The following is a 19,557-nucleotide window of genomic DNA, read 5'->3' as shown; positions in this document are numbered from 1 at the left end:
TATGATGTTTCAAGACTTTAAAAATCCCTACAAATTATTCTCAACAATTTCTGTACCCAGGGATTGACCTTAATTTATCCAAGGTTGAAACTTAACACTGTTAAAAGTCACATGTACTATAAATAATTTTACAAAACAAAAATGCCTTGTAAAAATTACGTAATTTAAAATAAATTAAAATGCAAGGATTTAAACAAAAATGAACTAAAGAATTTTATTGACATCACAATACATTCAATAGCAATTAAGAACATTACTGCTGAAAGAGAATGGCATGTTTTATATTCTAAGTAAGGACTACCGTTTTTGAAAAATGTGAAGTACAAAGAAATCCTAACAAGTACTTAACTTCGAGCAGCATTTCCAAAAAATACAGCTATTTACAGATCTTTTGTTTTTAAAAAAGAGGTTCCGCTTTCACCTATGTAGCCACAATTGTGCCTCTATAATGAGACAAGCCCTTAAAAACTCATGGAATTTTAAAATTTATCACTAGCGCCATATCATTCCTCAGCGCTTACGACGAGGAGTCATTGATCTGAAAAATAAAGAGAAGGGGGAAAATTAAACAGAACAACTATAATCAAAATTACACTCACACTTACACACACTTCAGGATTTATCATTATCTTTTCTTCTTTTACGAAAAATGCAATCCTAAATGCCCCCCCTCCCAAATAACTTAAAGGGGTTAGCTTAATTTGTAAAAATATATAGGCTGCAGGCATGATGATGAACAGAAATTCAAATAAATACATAAATCAAATAAGAAACTTAAAATAATACTACCTTGATCGTGATTTAGACTTGTGTTTGCGGCTTGCCTTCTTACCAGACCTTTGAGATTTCTCCACAGACCGTGACCGACTATGCTTCGATTTCTTAGGCTTCTTTTCTTTGATGCTACCTGGTGACTCTGAACTACTTCTTGTGCTAGATTCTGAACCTGAATGCTTTTTGCTCTCTTTGGTAGAACTTCTCTTGCTTTCCTGCCTAGAATCATGCCTTACAATTTTTGCACACACTGAATCACTGTGTGACACAGTTCTTTCACTATCTCTTTTCCTCTTTAACCTCTCATCGTGGTTGCTGGCTTTACTGTCTTTTTCTTCTTTTCTCTGTTTTTCTTTGCGTTTCTCCTGGTCCCTCTCCCTCTCCCTGTTCTTTTTCTTATCTTTTTCTATGCTTCTACTGCGCTCCTTCTTCCTTTCCTGAACTTTCATATCATGACTGTGTTTGTGCCTGTTTCCACTGACACTTTTACTCTGGTCCTCACTTTTACGTCTATCTCTACTCCCACTGCGAGTGGAATGGCTAGTCAGTCTATCCCTTGAATGACTATTGCTTCTACGCCTCTCCCAGTTTCTGTCATGAGAAGGACTGCGATTTCGTCTCCTCTCCCCTCTTTCTATACTCCTATGTCTACTAGATCTTCTCCTTTCTCTTACCTTGCCCCTACTCCTGCTCCTCTCCCTCCTGTTTCTATGTGAATAGCTCCTGCTCCTACTGCGCCTAACCTTATGTGAAAGTGATCTGCTGCGACTACGTCTCTTTTTTCTTTTGGGGGAGGAAGAATGTGAAGAGCTGCGGCTACTGCCTGAGCTACTGCTGTAGGATGAACTAGAAGCTGTGCTGCTGCTGCTGCTGCTGCTACTTCTACTATTGGCGCTTGAGCTACCACTGCTTGAGCTTTTGGACCTACTCCTTCCTGATCTCTCTCTCTCTTTAACTTCTTTTTTGGGTTCAACTTCTGGTGTTGTTTCTTTGGGGGATTTTTTCTTTTCACTGAACACCTCCTCCTCCTCTTGCTTCACATCCTCTGGTGGCAAATTGCTGCTTTGCTCTTTACTGGTGAGTTCACTCATCTCTTTTGCCATCTTCTCATTCTGGAGTTTTTCTTCTGCAAATATACAAATAATAAAAAACACAAGCAGTAATTTTAAGTAAAGAGCTTTCACAGACCCAAAAAGTCCATACTGAACCCAATAACATAAATTGTATAATAATAAGTTAAATCCTTTTATGATATTCCCACCAGTTACTTCGAAGTCTGTTGGGCTTACTTCTCAGTATACATCCATGACATCATGATAATATTAATATGGATCTATTTTAATAAGAGGTAGAGGCAAGTATACAAAGATTTTTAGTTAAAAATAAATCATTTATTAAAGCAGGCAGTATACTAAAAGAAGAGTTGGTTCTTATATGCTGCTTTTTCTCTACCAGAAGTACTATGTATGTCATCACCTGAAGCAAACATTTGCCCTACCTTCTAACTGTTTCTCTAACAATAGTTGCTGTTCTCTCTCCTTCCTCCAAAATGCTTCCTGTTTTTGCCTGATTCTGTGTCGCAGTTCCTCATCATCAGTATCGGATGACTCAGAGCCTCTGTCGCTTCTTTCGTCGTCACTGTCTCCTGATCCATAACCACCCAGTCCACCTGCGTGCATAAAGCCTAGTCTATCACGAGGAAAGATTAATTCTGGTTCTTAATACTTCTGCAGGGCAAAGAGGAAAGTATATTGCCCTTCTTTCACTTCTTCACTGAAGAAGCCACTTATTCTGGAGGAAGTGCCAATGCTGGTTGACTGGAGTGTTCAAGGCCCACACATTTGAATGGCTGTTCAGTTTTACATCTTCCAGAATAGCTTGCATGTTTTCCATCAAGCAATTGCTACAATGGCATATTTTTCTCTACACCTATAGGTTTAAAAAAAGCTCCTTGCGGAGCAATTTCAAATGCTCACTAAATATCCACAATAGCCTATTCGCAGGAGTGTAGTGCTTAAGACCTTTCTCTGAGTCATATACTGAAGTTTCAGCCAGCTTCAATATCTAGGGTTTAAATGCCAATCAATTTTCTCTTGTTCAGAAAAGGCTGTACACTAAAATGTACAGGTATGGAACAGGAATGGACTTCTCTTCCCCCAAAAGACAGATCTGAAAAAAGTAACAGACTGGTAGAAAGTAATCTTATCATCTGAAACAGAAGCATTTTTACTTTCTTTTCCAAGTCCTCTTACTCTTTATATTTGATTACAAAATGCATTTAATCTCACACAAATGAGCTCATCACCAGTGGTCAAAATATTTATTTAGTATCACAAAATAACAACTGTACTATTGGCATTACACTGACATGTTAACAACACTGTTTAAAATATTACATCTTCAAATCCAATTTCTGAATTTCACATCCAGCATGCTGCACTATTGAATTAAGTGCTGGGTATGACAACTCAAAATGCTGGTATGATTTTTTGTGTGTGTTGTTGTTGTTTAAAAGAATACCAATATACAATGGAAGACTGACAGAAAGTAACGAAGCTGAATTCAAAACAAATTATTCCTTAAACGACATCATCTTTTAGTTAACACATAACTCATCAGGCAAAAGTTTTAAAAAGAAGTTTACTTCAGAGGGCCAGCGTACAATACGCTTACAGAAGGAAGAATGCTACTGCACAATTTCACAAGTTTCAGATGTGTTTTCCCTCTCTAGGATACATGGAAATTCTCATGGATCTGCCCAATGCATTTTGAGTGATTGTAATCTAGTTTTTCAAAACACATTAAGAAATTCAAGGCAGAGCTAGCTATCTCCCCATTAAGCCCCTCTCAAAACCAGCAACATACTTACCAAGGCCAGTGAGGGAAGCCAATGCACTGGACTGTGCCAGCTGTTTTGCAGGAGCTTTGTATCACATCAACAACAGGAACAACATGTTAACACAAATAGCCACGATTTCATAGTCATGAGAGTCTATGGTATTGTTAAATCTACTACTATTGCTGTTTTGTGGAGGAGAGAAAAAACATTAAAAGCGTATCATCCATTGAAAACCCCAGTCATTTTTCTGGCCCTGAATGTTTAGAAAATTAAACTGTGAATTAATAGCGGATAGCTTTTTTAAAAAATCGTTCTTTAGTTATAAATGTTTCACAGAGAATATCATCTGCACCCATCAAAGTATTAATTACATACAGCTATATGATATAAAGTTACCTTTCTTGTTAATACAATAGCTGGCTAACAGTGAAAGCAAATTAATTTAAGCTTGCCTTTTGCTGTGTTATATTGGAACTAAAATGCTATCAGAAAACCATTTAACATAAAATGTCACATTAATTTAAAATAAATGAATTCTATCAAGAAAATGGAATAACTGAATTCACAATACACTGCACAGAACAATACACTGCACAGAACAACAGTATATGATTATTAAATCTGAGTTCTTGCAAATTCTCTCCCTTACATTTAGATATATTTTAGGTACAGAAACTATGGATTTAAAATGTTGTAAGACATGCAAAAAGAAGGATATCTAATGAAATTAATAGAAAGCATAAGCATACCTTTTATTGCTTTTCGATGGACATCTTTAGCCACAAAATAAATTTCTTCATTTGTGACATCTAGGAGAATTTCTGTCAGCAGCATTTTTGTCAGCAACATCTGAACAATTTTAAATATAAAACAGTTCAAATTCCCAACGAGTACAGTTCCCTTTAATACTTCAGGTTAAAAAAAAAAGCACAATGCCCATAACATTTCTTAAACTTCTGAGCAAAGCATCACATTTAGACTTACTTCATGAAAGCTCATATACTCTCCATAGACATAACACCAAGTGGCAATTATCAAAGCAAGCTGGACTTTAAAAAGACTGCCATTTTTAACCTGAACAAGTCAATGGGAATATGCCAGAGAGTTTCCACTATCTGAGGCGTTTATTATGGCTAGTGCAAAATAGCCTTCTCAGAAGAAGCAATGAATTAACAGAATTCTTTTTTAGAGAGACTCATGTTGTCACATTTCTATTGGTATTGAGAGGCCAAGGTAAAGGCAGTTTTATGCCAAATAGCATTAGGGAACTGGTGTGTTTGTGTATTCTTATTAATGGCTTACTGTTAGGCATAGTTGCTAACCTGAGCTATGCTGCATTACTATTCACATCTTTCAGGCTTGTAATCTGTTGTACCCCCAAACTGAGCATCTAAATGGCAAAAAAGCTCAAGAAGTCAAGATGGACATGTAGCCAAATTGTGGCTGCACATGTAGTTCAAAAGACTTATAAATGAATGCTGCAACAAGCTGAACACACAGCTTTCAATTCCTTTCTAGCCTTAAGAGTTACTAATAATTCTTCAAGCAGAATCAAGTCACAGAAGCATTTGTACAGCTTAACATGTACCAAGCAATCTTTGCTACAACTTGATTTGTGTCCTGGAATTAAAGGGGAACTTTATGTTTTTAAGCCTTGAGATCATCTTATGGAGAATGCAAACTTTAAATATCTTACATAGAAATACAGCTAATAAATTTGTCCCAAACTTATCCATACCATCTGAAACTCTTTTTCTTCCTCTGTCATTTCTGGTTCACTTTGCTCCTCTTGTGGAGCTGGAGATGAACTTCTGCTGACTTTACCACTACTTGTAGCCTCTACATTATCAAGATCTTCATCTTCATCATCACTGTCCTATCCCCCCCCCCAAAAAAAGAGTGGGGTTAAAAGTTTTCAAGATGCTAATATGTTCAGGTGTTCATACCCAAGCAATTCAAACTGATAGAAAAAACAGCACATTTCTACATAGTTTTAATAATTTCAAATTCCTTTGTATCCGTTACCTTTCATGACAATAATCAGAGAACTGCTAAGCAGCTGTGAAAGACATGATTAGTTGCTACCATCACTACTACTGCTTACCAACAGTAGCTAATTTCTCAGTAAATATGTATCTATTAACTTGGCACACAGATTTAAAGTATAAAATTCTAACTATTATGAAGAAAGGTTTCCGCTTACAAATTTACTTTTCTGGGGTAACCGAGGCCCATCCTCTTCTCCTGGTTCCACATTTTCCTTCTTCTCTTTCTTAGACAGCTGAGAACGCTGTTGTTCCATTCTCTCTTTCTCCAACTTCTTCTGCTTTTCTCGTTCCATCTTCTCTAGTCCCTCACGAATCCAAGCAGGTAAAGTTCGGCGTTTAACAGCATCTTAATCATCACAAAAGAAAGGTGGTTAACAGATATCTGCTTATGAGCAGTATAGACACAGATTATAATAATCACACATTGACTTTTTAGAGGATTTAAAAAAAACGACTGAAGTTAAGCCAACAAGAGATATTGGGGCAGCAAACATGAGGGAAAGGGGCTGTTTGTCATTGCAGTCATATAAAGTACATGGGCAGGAAATTTTTCCCTATGGGTCTCCATGACCAGGTGGTGAGGCAGAGCATAAGAAATGGGACAAGTTCAGCAACCTTCCATTTTCACCTCTTGCACTTCCCCACAAACTTTATGTTCAGCACATGTCCAGCTGGCAGTGTAAAAGTTAAGCAATTCCTTGAAACTTTGATACAGAATTTTTCACATAATTGGTGATGCACACTGTTGGCCGGATGCAGCCCACAGATCTTACTGGCAAGCTGGAAGATCAGAGGAATCATATGTAAAATTAACGCAAATCACATGCCCCCATACACAAAACTCATAAATGTCAGTTTGAGTTCAGGCTACATCCAGGATTTTACACAAGACATATTTTCCCTTCCTATTCCAGAACTAGTTACAGGGACAAGCAATTAAGCGTGCATAATGAATACATACCAATTTGAGGCGGCTCCTGTTTCACCGGCAATGTGATAGGGGAACGCTGACGATCTCTGAATGCTGGCCTTTCCCTTCGATTCTGAGGAGGTGCAGGTGGTGCTGGAGGTGCTGGAGGCCCTGGGGGTCCAGACTGCCAGTAAGGTGGATGAAACCCACCTTGGGGTGGACCAAAAGAAGCCCCATGCTGAAAGAGTAATGAAGTTCATTTTCTTTCAAATCAGTGCTATCATTCCCTAACCCTAACAAGTGGGCCTGTCCGCAGAAAGTGCAGTCGAAAGAACAGAAATCCAAGCACAGAGAAAATCCACTGCTTGTTTCTTTTTATGTTGTAAACCTCCCTAAACCTTCTTATACGGAAGGGGCAGCATAGAAATCTAATCTTCTAATCTAATAAATAAATGCAGTGGCTTTCATTTTCTACTGTGGAGTTAAAAACCAAGCTTTTAAAATTTGAAAGCCCTAGCTTGACTCAAGAGCTACTTCAGGCATATTCAAGGGCTTGTGAATGTCCAGTGGATTTCTGTACTCCCCCTCTGAACAGAAGGATCCCTGTTCTGCTCTGAGAGAAAGCAGTACTGAGTTTGCCTTCAAGAACCACAAGCCCAAACTGTCCTTTGACACACTGGTGTAACAGCATGGTTCTTTGCATCCCACCCTTTTAATCATTTCAAGTAATCAAGACATGTTTAACCATTTTAATTTTTCCACTATGGTAATCTGCCTGGGCAGGAGAATATGCAAATACTTTAAGTATAATATAAATGAATTGTCACTCTTCTGGTATACAGCTGAGGGCAAGCTTCAGCAAGTACAGGACGTTGAAACTTCACTACCAAGTGGTTTTCAAACAAATACATATTGAATACATAATTTATATTAAAATCTGAATGTAGCATATGGCCTCTGTGAAGACCAAAAAAAAACTACCTCATCTTATTGCCAGCACTGAGTGTTAAGAAAGAGTGTTAGGAATATATTTTGTTTACTGAGATAGAACTAGGTAAGAATCACCTTATGTTGATATTTTCAAAGGATTATGCTGGTTAATTGATTAATTACCTAATTGTATTAAACAGACATTTGTTTTTTGTCCTAAACTTCAGTTACATCAAAAGAAAGAAAGGAATGACCATCTAGTTATTTTGTTTCAATCAATTTTGGTAACCTAATGTATAGGAATTCCTATTACTGTCAACATACCAAAATAGCAATGACTTAAGGAAGTTCCAAGTTCCACTTGGAGTGTGGAATAGCCACATTCATGACATGTATTTTCAACTGGATACTATCAGTTTAGCAGTTATTGTTATTAAATCATTGTAGGTTCAATTATAAAGAGAGCTAATCTTAGGGAAAATTTATGAGGAGGCCGGTCCACACTTTTTCATATTTCATATGACATCTGGAAGATATGTGTAGGTATACATGGCTATATACCCATCAAGCTATAAAGATTAACCTGATCAATTTATTAATTACAAGGTTTGTAGCCTTTTTTAAACTTATAATTTTAAGTTATACAAGGCTCAGAAAGAGCTAGCTTACAGTTCTACTAACTCTGTAGAGATCAAAAATTTAAAACAGGAAAGAAACATAGAAAACCACATGAAGGCTTCAGTCTTCTCCAGTGATGTTTATTGTTCACTAACCAAGAGCAAAACCTGAACTATTTACATGTCTAACAAACACCACTTAATACCTGTATAGCACTAATATTCTAAGTGACATTCCAGAAAAAAAATCAGGCACATTTAAGTACCCCTGAAATGAATGGACAGAATAAACTGTCTCAAAGGCAAGCACAGCAACTGTGTGAAAAGGGGTCCTTGCCGGGTCCTTTCAATCTGCATACCCAAAGGAAAATGCATAGTAGTATTGTCTCCTCCACTGAAGTAAATGGGTACATTTTTCCAAACATGGATGCTTCTTGTCCAGCACAAATGGCTGAGCTGGCATTCCTGGCTACAACTCTGTAGTTACACACTGGTGACTACAATTTCTGCAGTTACTGATTTCACAAAGACTCAAGCGTGTATGTCTAGGTGCAGGATTTTTGTAAGACATTCTTCTCTAGACACACTGTACATAACTTGTTTCCAAAAGTTAAATAGTGGGCATAAAGTCTTCTTTATTCACAGAAGCAAACCATTTGGAGATAGAAAAGATCTACAGATATCCAAGTTATCTTCCTCAATAGGTAGTTCCTTATCACAGTTCATTGGTTTGTGTATGTAAGTATTTTGTCTTCATGATTTTAATACTTTCGCCTGGCACATAAGACTCATCATGCTGCATAATGCCCTGGAAACCAGGAGACTGTTTTAATTATTATACAAAAGTGTAATCATTTGGAATAGCTATTTTTAATAAAAGGATTAGTCTTATCTTACAATCACACTATAAAGCATCCTCATGATGCATGAGTTTTGAAGAATGTCAAACTGTATCTGAGCAAACAACAGACTTTGTTGTAGACTCTGCTGAAAACCGGCGTTAGAGGAACACTTCCACGGAAGGGACTCTGCCTGTTTACAACATTTAAGCAACAAATATGTTTCACCTGATAGTCAAACTGGTTCACTGGCCCCATTGCAAAGTTATCAGGTGGCGGTCCCCCAAAGTTGTGATTGTTCTGGTTAAATATATGCCTGTTGTCAGGGGCAAACTCCCCACTGTCCTGACTGTTGCTGTCTTCAGATGGAGGAACAATATCCATTGGGCCCGGAGCTGGAGGAATCCACGGCTGATCTGGAGGTGGATGAGGGGGCTGATGGGGCATGCTCCATTCTGTTGTGGATTCAAACACAGTGTTAATAAAACATTTTAAAAGTTAACATATTCTTCCTTTAAACTGCCTAAATCAAGTCTCTTTTACAAACACGGAAGTGAAATATAATAAATCCCAGAACGCACTATTCCAGGATAGACTATCATCTCATAATACCTAAACAGACTGAAACACTCAGGAAGAGCCTTCACTCTTTTCTACTGCATTATATGTTTTATTCATTATGGACATGGAAAAGAGACACGACAAAACTAAGGTAGGGAAGAATGGTGCTTCTATCTATAGTATAGCTGTAAGTCCTTTAAGACCCTATCCCTCCCTTATTAGCATGTCATGGCAACAGGCTCTCAGGGAGAGCCTATTGAAGAACTTCAGTTCAATCCTTTCCCTGTCCAGTCTGACTTGCGTCCTATCATAACATATTTAAGAAGGTGGGAGCCTGAAACATACTTCAAGGGTAGTTTCTCAGTGAGCGTATATTGTGATAGCACATCACACAAGGGACAGAGTGTTAAACCTGAAGACGTTTCAGGCAAAATGTTTCCAGGCTAACAATTTACACTCTGTGATAAGGATCAATGGTCCACTATAAAAAAAACCCTCAGTGCTTTTATTAACCACTAGATCTCAGAAAGGAAGTTGAAGAAAACACACTCAGTGTGAGACTGAACACTTGAGCGATGGAGCCACTTTTTACCTATATTCACCTTATTAAACCTTCCTCTCCCCAGGAAAGAGATCTGAAAACCTGGTTTACAAATATGAAAAATGGCTCAATTTTAACTGAGAAAGCATCAGATGTTGAGGGTGCCAACAGGCTTGCGTTGTTGAAATCAATCCCACAATGCAATTCTGATATTAGTTTTAAGATGAACATAAGCTTGTTTTCAGGATGAAGGATGAACATGGAAACAACAAAAAGTACTTGTGCTGCTTTAAGTGGCATGCACATTTGATTCTTAAAGAGCACTGGGGCTGGCATTAGTGTTGCTGGCATGTGTGGGTGACATAAGCTGCAGGCACACGACTCTAAATTCTTCCTTTATCAACCGCTGATTATAATACAATCAAATGCAGTACTATAAACTCAGGGCTACAAAATTCCAAGCAAAAAAGCATTTCAATGGTCCAATATTTGGCTTGGACCTTATTCCAATATTTGGCTTGGACCTAAACAGTCATCCCTGGGTATGTCTTGATGGATCAAAGTGGCCAATGGTTCTTTTATTAGGATTTGAAAGCAATAAGCACAGGGGTGTAGAGGTTGTTGTTGTTATGTGCGAAGTCGTGTCCGACCCATCGCGACCTCTACCTGTCCTCTACCATTCCCCGGAGTCCATTTAAGTTTGCACCTACTGCTTCAGTGACTCCATCCAGCCACCTCATTCTCTGTCGTCCCCTTCTTCTTTTGCCCTCGATCGCTCCCAGCATTAGGCTCTTCTCCAGGGAGTCCTTCCTTCTCATGAGGTGGCCAAAGTATTTGAGTTTCATCTTCAGGATCTGGCCTTCTAAAGAGCAGTCAGGCCTGATCTCCTCTAGGACTGACCAGTTTGTTCGCCTTGCAGTCCAAGGGACTCGCAAGAGTCTTCTCCAGCACCAGAGTTCAAAAGCCTCAATTCTTTGACACTCGGCCTTCCTTATGGTCCAACTCTCACAGCCATACATTGCAACTGGGAATACCATAGCCTTGACTAAACGCACTTTTGTTGGCAGGGTGATGTCTCTGCTTTTTAGGATGCTGTCTAGATTTGCCATAGCTTTCCTCCCCAGGTGTAGAGGTAGCCGTGATTTATTCATTATAATTAGCAAGCAATTACAACACAGATTTTCACAGTTACATCAATCAGCATCATACCAAATCGCAGCCTTTCATAGTCACCTAATTAAGCAGTTTCTAATTTCTAATCAGCTACTGGGAGCCTGGTCAGCAGCAGAAATTGCGACCCCTGGCCAGGTAAGTGCAGCATCTGGGCCTGAACTACACAGAGCTCCTAGTGTCCAGCTAACAGCTACTTTTTAAGCTCAAGCTAAAAACCTAAACAAAGGGGGGTCCTCTTACTACCCAATACGTCATAATAAAAATAGAGGCTATTGAAGTCTCCCAATTATAACGCACCACCTGTTTTTAACAAGCTGAGCTCATGCGAATCTTCATCCAGCTTCCTGTGTCCAAGTTCAAAAGGTTTAGATAAGCATGTTTACATATGAGCAATACTCGCTGCTTACAGCTGTGTTTCGGCAAGAGAGCAGGACAGCTAAAAGGCTTATATCTAGACTCATGCAAAATGGAGGGAACATATCTATATGATGTGGAGGAAACATATATCTATATGATGTGAGAAAAGATAAAAGCCTGTCACTAACACATCATGACAATATCTTCCGCATTATTTCCCACCACAAAGATTCACAGGAATCAGGGAGCAAAGAGTGCTTGGATTCCAGCCCATACTTAATCAAAGAGAAATACCGAACGCTTCTTGTCAAAATTCTGTTCAAAGGATTTTGTCTAATTGGGAAGATATGGGCATGGAACTGTTTAACTCCAAAAGCTGAAGTATTAAAAAAAAACACACCTGGCTGCCACATTCTGTTGAAGTTCGGATCTCCTTGGAAATTACCATGGTTGTTTGGACCAGATTCCATTCCAGGCAACTCCTGGCCATTTGGCATCATTCCTTGCTGTTCCACTACATTTTGCTGCCCTGATGCTTCTCGTTGAGCAATCCATGCTTGAGCTAAGGCAGCCCAGTCAATCTGGCCTAGAATTAAAATTATATTTCAGCATACAAATTTTTATGGCAGAATCAGGAAGACACATCTGCTATGTCCATAGAAATAGTAGCTAATTCACATGCAAGAAATGAAAATGATTTTTTAAACTGTTCTTCCATTCATTTTAACACATTAACCAGGACATGAGCTATTTATTTTCTTCTCTCATATAAGTAAACTGCAATACTTGTTAACCATACACATTTCCATTGCAGATATATTATCCCGCTAATAATTATTAGAGTAGCACAATTAAACAAATTAAACCGAACAACCATATTTATGTCTTGAAACATTTTTATGCAGGCTCTCTAAGAATCTACCTGGAGCAACTTACAAAATAATTTTTTAAAAAATATATGAACTGAAATACTAATTAACATTATTGTTTGTGAAGGATCATAACCCCAAAATCCACCGTGAGAATCCAAGGCAACTCTTCTCACTGATTTTAATGTACCCAGCTTTCACTGTACCTTTTCTCTGCCTCTTTAGTGAAACTCTGTTTTTAAAAGAAATGCCCACACTTAGGGAATCAAAATTAATAGGTCATGGAAGACTGACTATTGCAATGCCCCTACAGTTTATCACTTCATGGTAATATTATTAGGGGTGGGCACGAACCTAAAAATTCTGTTTCGATTCAAGGGCTGATATTTCCCTGAATCAGCCAGTTCAGACCATGGCCAGGAGAAAGGGGGAAGATTGCTTTCCCCAAACATTGGTTTGGGTGCTATGAAGTGGACCAAGTTTGTGCTGAATTTTGGCTCCTGAGCCAGTTCGTGCCCATCCCTATCCCTAATATTAATAAACTTCTGTGTAGCACTTGAAGTGCTCAAAGTGCTGCACATAAAGAAAAAACAGACATAGGATATAAATGTTGTAGGCTGAGGATAAAAGCAGAAGGCACTTCAGCAGGAGGGTATCTTTCTGCAATCACACAGTTTTTCCAACTATTCACCACCATTAATCTTCTCTTTTGTATGTTGTTAGCAGAGGAAGACATTCATGTAAAATTTCTCATGACCAATAATAAAACCAAACAATGTTAAGGTTTGCAAAAGCAGAGTATAAATTATAGGGAACTGTACAAAGGCACCTTCTTTGGCTTAGCCTTCCAATTATTGCATCACAGACCACTAATCTAGTTCACTCATTCCTCAAGAATCACTAGATTTTTTCTCATAACGTCTGTTCATGCAGCAAGTTGCTTCAAAGGTTTCCTAACTGAAATATTCTTCCAGTGCACCTAGGCAGGTTTATTGAATATGCAGGAGTAATGCCATGGGAAAGCACTGCTAAATTTATATATACTTGATACCGCCAAGATGCTTGACTTGGAAGACTTTCTTTCCAAGGGCAAATGGATGTTTGGGCAAGATGGAACCCTCCTTGCCATTCCTACTTGCTAGTTCACAATGCAAACCCTTTCTCTTCCTCAGGTGTTCAATGTAGGTACACCAAAATACAGATATATTTTTATTTATTATTTCAACAGGCAGTTGAATCCCACAGGACGTTGATGTAAATATTTCTGTCAGTGCAACATGATTTTCTCACCTATCCACCTGTTATAGCCAAAATTACTCCTTGAAACGCTGTGGTGGAGCACTTCAGAAGGTATTTTGGGATGCAGCCCAAGAGAAGTGCATATGTCATGTTCTATGATGGAAATCCTTCTGCCATCAGAAATTATTTGTGATATACAAGCATTTACTCCTTGCTTTAGAGAAGGTCCTTGGCCTTTTTTATATTTTCTTTTTTTATTGGCCACCTGAATATACACTGTAGCAAAAGTATAATTTCTCTGGAACATTTTAAATAATGATATAATTATCATATTTCCAACCTGCCTGTTGATTAAAAAAAGAAAGTGAAAAACTAAGAAGTACATTTGTCAGATTTTTCACTATTCTTTTTTAATCCATGGCACACAGCCTTCTCATAGCTCATGACTGAATCCTCATCCAGTGCATATAATTCAGATCACTGTGCAAATTTCCCTGTCAAAAGCATTCTTATAGCTATTTACTTACTTGGATCTTGCTGGTGCTGAAATGACTGCATCCACTGTTGCTGGTTCAAAGGCCACTGTTGCCAAGGTTGCCCACCTTGATCCCACATCTTTAGTTCTTTATATATAATCTATATTTGATCAAAAATAACATTTTACAGCTGAGTAGAGCTCTATGTCATTCAACTGCACACAGCTGATATTTAGTTCCTTAAGAGGCAAAGCAAGGGTTTCATTGGAATTAAAAATAATTAGCTACTCCAAAAGTTTTTTTTTAAATAGTGCTTCTGGTTCCCCCCCCCCCTTTTCATGTAGAGTTCAGAAACACCAACATGCCAGTAAGAATTCAATTCACAGCTTTACCATCATGCCTCTTTTCTACCCTGGAAATATACAATGTCAATGGCCTACTCAGTTTTGCGTTGGACCATAGCTATTATGCACTCAACAATGACTCTCTGCAAATAACAGAACACACACAAAATCACCAAAGCAGATAAACATGTATTTGCAAAAAAATTATTTTAACGCGCGCCTCCCCATTGCCTCCTTGGCCGCCATTGCCTCCGCCTTGATGCAGGGAAAGGGGCAGGGCCGCTGCGTCAAAGACGCGGCGGCCCTGCTCCTTTCCACCCGCACACCCGCCCAACTCTGCCTTCTCCCAACTGCTAGAGCGGCGAGGCCACTCCTGTGGCCGGGAGAAGGCTGCCGCTAACTCACCCTCGCTGTCGGGGCCCGCCGCCTTCTCCTCACCATCGCCGCCGGGGCCCGCCGCCTTGGCCGCCACTCCCATGACGCGCCATGTGGCTGGCCGCCTCAGGCCTGCCCGCAACCAGCGTCCCCGCAGCTCCCAGCCCATGAGGACCCAACACCGCTGGAGACAGGTAGGCCGCTTCCCCCCAATCCAGCCCTGGCCCCGCTTCAGCCTTCTGTCAGCCGCTGGGGGGAGGACGATTAAGGCTTCTGCGGCCCCACGGACCCAGTCCAGGCCTACGCAGAAGCCTTTGGGAGTCGGGCCCAGGTCGTATGGCATCTAGCGCCCATTTTATTTTCAATTAAAATGGGCTTTAAATCTAGTATACTAAAAATACATCTGTTTCAGGGCACCTTTTGCACATCCCTGGATATAGTCAAAAGTACCCAACAGATACTTTGACAGAACTTTGTCAATCTGAGGTGACAATTCTACTACTGTAATATCAGCGTGCGGTGCAACATGAAAAGCTTTAATTCAAAATGAGAAGCAAAAGTAAATTTCAAATAAAGCTTCAAAAATGAATAAAACCCTCTCACGGAGAAGCTAACAAATCACAAAAGGCAACTTCTTTCCAATTCTATGCAAAACACTGTAAATAACAGAGATACCAAAGGAAATTAACATTTTCACGCACAAAAAACACCTTTGACATGCAGAAGGACCATGCATGTGGGGATCTAATTGGGCTGTCCTTGACCTGGAAATTGCAGCTGGTGCAGAATGCAGCTGCTAAGGTCCTCATGGAAACACTTTGGAGGGCCCATATCCAGCCAGTGATGAGCTGGCTGCATTGGCTGCTAGTTGTGGCCCAGATCAAGTTCACAGTTTTGGTATTAACCTTTAAGGCCATCCACAGTCTAGGCCCAACATAGCTGAAGGACTGCCTATTGCCCTATGCCCACCACAGGGCCTTGCACTTAGCGAGTATGAATCTGCTAGTGGTCCCCAGCCCAAGAGAAGTGTGCCTGGCCTTGACCAGGGCCAGGGCCTTTTCAGTCCTGGCCCCAACTTGGTAGAATGAGCTCCTGGAAGAGCTAAAGGCCCTGACGGAGATTGCACGGTTCCACAGGGTCCGCAAGACAGAGCTCTTCTACCAGGCATTTGGTTGAGGCTGGGTGACAGTTAAGATCAGGGGCCCTGCCTCAGACTGGCTGGGACATCAGGCATTTAACCTATTACATCTTAACAGCCTGAGGCACTGGATGGGGTGGAGATTTGGAACAGATGGGGGGTGGGGGGTAGTGCTGTCATTGTAGGAAGAATGGGGTTTAGTATGGGGGGTCATTTTTATTTTATTGTCGAGTTTTAGATTTTGTAGCCTGCTGCAAGCCAGTTTGCTGGGAGCAGTGGGTAAAAAAATCTAATATAACTAAAATTTTCCATTCCATGTTTCAGTTGCCTGTATGGAGCAGAACTAGGCACAAATGTGTTAGATGTGGTGACAAGTGTGTTAGATGTCAAAGCCTCAGCCTTAATACATTTCAGACACACCACAAAACATTCTTGTTTCATTTTGGATGTCAAGAACAGTACAAACAAATGTGAGGTAATTTTAGTTTCTAAACATTAATTGGATTTTCTGTTTTCTAAAATTGTTGCTTTCTATTCTGATCCCTTGGGGAAGGGTGCCATACAAATTGAAAGCAAAGAAAGAATATAGATAATAGCTGGCATTAATATGTCTGGATTGCTTTTTAAACAATACTACAATAGGAATATTTTTCAAGGCTTCAGGACATCCTGAAAAATTGATTGGACAGATAATACAGCTGTCATGTAGTTCACAGAATGCTCGGCATGAAGAATTCATGGTGAGGAAAAAAAATCTTAACTGGCAATTCAAGCTTTGTCTCAAACATGCACAACCCCCCCCCCCAAAAAAAAACCCTGAGGAATTGAACTTAGTGTAAAGATGCACAGTTTCAGACACTGTTTATTAGAGCGAGCTTGGTGTAATGGTTAGGAGCGCAGACTTCTAAACTGGCAATCTGGGTTTGATTCTCTGCTCCTCCTCCACATGCAGCCAACTTGGTGACCCTGGGCTCGCTACAGCACTGATAAAGCTGTTCTGACCGAGCAGTGATGTCAGGGCTTTCTCAGCCTCACCCACCTCACAGGGTGTCTGTTGTGAGGAGAGGAAAGGAAAGGCGATTGTAAGCCGCTTTGAGATTCCTTCTGGCAGAAAAAAGCAGATATAAGAACCAACTATTATTGTTGTTGTTGTTGTTGTTAGGAAAATAATTATTTACACTGTAACATCAATGTGCGTATCTTTAAAGAGTTTCACAAGCAAAAAGGCGAAAGGAGAGGAAAAGGTACCTGCTCCAAGAAGTTCATAACCTAAAATATCTATTTCATCCATTTCATCCACTATTTCAATTGCTTTAAAAGTTTTTTTTAACTAAAATAATTCCTGCATTTCTCCGTAACAGGGAATATGCATCCATTCCATCAAATTTAGACTGAGATTCTATACATTAGTTCCACATTAGTTCCGCATTGTGGAGCCTACTCGCTGCTGCGAGGACACTTCCTTTGGTGCTAGGCACTTCTGCTTGCGCAAGATTAATTTTATTTTTTAGGAGCCCCCAGTGCTTAAGGAATGCACTCTCCAGCACAGGACTGCCTTTCATAACAGCTAAAGAGAATCATACATGAAATAAAAGTGCAAGCATTTAAGCTCCAGTTTGTAATCTTTTTTTTAATGTCGGAACACTCACCTAAAGTTTCAAAAATTCTACTACACGCTTGCTATCAACAGGATGATGTGGGTCTGATATAATACATGGAATGCTGATTGCCCAAGAACTCTTTAAGCACAAAGATATAGTTCAGACACCCAAGCTACAAGCAACATCACCATAACTATGGAACACCAATGGCTGTCTTAAAAAGCAAAACTGTTAAACATCTGCTGTAAAAAATTATGAAACTAAGGCAGGAACTTTCAAGGAACTTAATAGTTACGGTGCCTTAAAATGCTTTGAAATAGAGTGAGGCACAGGTGTGATCGGTAAAATTAAAATGCAGTATCAAAAGCAACAAACACATCATATTTCTCTAGCCCAGAGTGTTACAAGGGTCAGACTAGTTTCTGGAAGACCCAAGTTCAAGTCCCCACTTTGCCATGGAAGCTTGCTGGGTAGCCTTGGGCCATACACTCACATCCTATCTTACAGGGTTGTTATGAGGATAAAATGAAGAAAAGAATAATGACATAAGCTCTGCACTGGAGAGAAAGGTGAGGCATAAATCAATTTTATTTTAAAAACAAGAAATAACTGATGGCTAATCGTTGCCAGGCAAAATTCAATCAATGCGACAGTCTGGGTATGTCTGCACCAGCTTAATGAGGCCAGTCTGGGCCATTAAAGCTGCACCAGTTTAGGAAAAGATCATTACAGAAAGGACAATCGCCCATCCCAACCTCAAATGTATCCCTGTTAGTTGTCCTGATATTGCATAATTTTAAAAGCAGGCTAGTGACACTAAAAGACCGAGTACCAACCATCACATACAAACGAAGATCTCACTACTTCTCCTAGATTGCGGTCACATTCCTGTACATGCTTCCTAATAGAGTCAGATGGAACCAGTTCGAAGTTAAGTCACTGAACAAGATTGTAAACCAGTTTATGTAAACTATACTGACAACAAGGGTTTTGGAACGAAATCGGGGAATTCTGCAACTACTAACAGAAGCACAGCGCTTTCCAACGCCAAAATGTTGCACAGGGATGGTCTCCATGGCCTCCTCATAGCAACCGGCGAAGGGAAGTCAGCCTCACCCCCACATACAGAGGGCGGGGAGAGGGCAGGCCCGAGGAGGACTAAGGGGACACGCTCTGAACTTTCCCTCAGAGGCGCAGCTCCGCATTTTCCCGGCCCCCGGGGTGCTCCAGGCAGGCCGCCCCCGGATGTCTCCGCCCCGCCCGACAGACCAGCTAGGCCACCCCGACCTGGGCGCATGCGCAGCAGGAGACCATAACGGGCCCCATTTCAACCTGCTCCTCCGGTACCCTAAACGAGCAGCGGCGCATGCGCAAAACCGGGTCGGGGCTCTAGCGGGAAAAGGGGGCTTTCGCCGCCTCTCAGATCCACACGGCGACCGGGCGGCCCTTGCTAAGCCCTCAAGGGGGGAGGGGGAGGGAGAGGGCCCCCCCCCGCGCTGCGCCCGGAAACACGGCGGCCCCTCCCCCCGCTCTCGCGCTGCGGTGCGTTCCGGGCGCCCAAGAGACGGCGCAGCCTCTGAGGCCTCCGGCGGCGGGGATCGAGGCCAGCGCCGCTGCTTCTGGACCGCCGCTACTCACCCCCGCCCACTCCTGCCCTCCGATCGGCGGCCCTTCCCGCTGTAGGGCTGCCTCCGTCTCCCCCCACTTGGCTTTCCGCGGACGAGACAAAATGGCGCCTGCTGGCGTTCACCCGGAACAGCAAAATGCGTCACTCGCTCTGGAGGAGGCGGAGCGGAGCCTCCCCTAGCCGGCCCCTGCGGCCATTTTTGGTAATGGCAGACTGCGCTGAGATTTGTCGGCCGTTTGGGGACTGAGCACAGAGCTAAAGGCTGCAGGTCGAGTGACATATATGCTCAACGTTAGTCA

At 40.8% G+C, this 19,557-nt stretch overlaps 1 protein-coding gene across 1 annotated transcript; it reads right to left on the bottom strand.

Annotated features, from left to right (window-relative positions):
• Nucleotides 1–188: 188 nt before the first annotated feature.
• On the bottom strand, nucleotides 189–19,401 carry PNISR (PNN interacting serine and arginine rich protein). The gene is made up of 12 exons (XM_077303576.1): nucleotides 19,270–19,401; nucleotides 14,225–14,333; nucleotides 11,990–12,175; nucleotides 9,186–9,412; nucleotides 6,623–6,809; nucleotides 5,817–6,007; nucleotides 5,352–5,489; nucleotides 4,363–4,462; nucleotides 3,644–3,697; nucleotides 2,273–2,443; nucleotides 790–1,900; nucleotides 189–538 (listed from the first exon to the last, which is right to left on the bottom strand). The coding sequence occupies exons 2-12, from the start codon at nucleotides 14,310–14,312 to the stop codon at nucleotides 511–513; spliced, it is 2,481 nt and encodes an 826-aa protein (XP_077159691.1). The 5' UTR covers nucleotides 14,313–14,333; nucleotides 19,270–19,401; the 3' UTR covers nucleotides 189–510.
• Nucleotides 19,402–19,557: the final 156 nt, after the last annotated feature.

Source organism: Paroedura picta, chromosome 1 (assembly GCF_049243985.1).
Source record: "Paroedura picta isolate Pp20150507F chromosome 1, Ppicta_v3.0, whole genome shotgun sequence".
Taxonomy (NCBI): Eukaryota; Metazoa; Chordata; class Lepidosauria; order Squamata; family Gekkonidae; genus Paroedura; species Paroedura picta.
Note: the sequence above shows the minus strand (reverse complement) of the source record. Positions and strands in the feature narration are given on the sequence as shown.

What these genes read in the sequence shown, in the direction of transcription:
- PNISR (XM_077303576.1), bottom strand. Translation starts at nt 14,312, where the DNA reads ATGTGGGATCAAGGTGGGCAACCTTGGCAACAGTGGCCTTTGAACCAG. An exon ending in AAGAAAAAGAGTTTCAGATG is followed by an intron (nt 4,463 to 5,351) that starts GTATGGATAAGT and finishes AAAATTGTTCAG; the next exon opens with ATGTTGCTGACAAAAATGCT. An exon ending in CCATCGAAAAGCAATAAAAG is followed by an intron (nt 3,698 to 4,362) that starts GTATGCTTATGC and finishes TGTGATACAAAG; the next exon opens with CTCCTGCAAAACAGCTGGCA.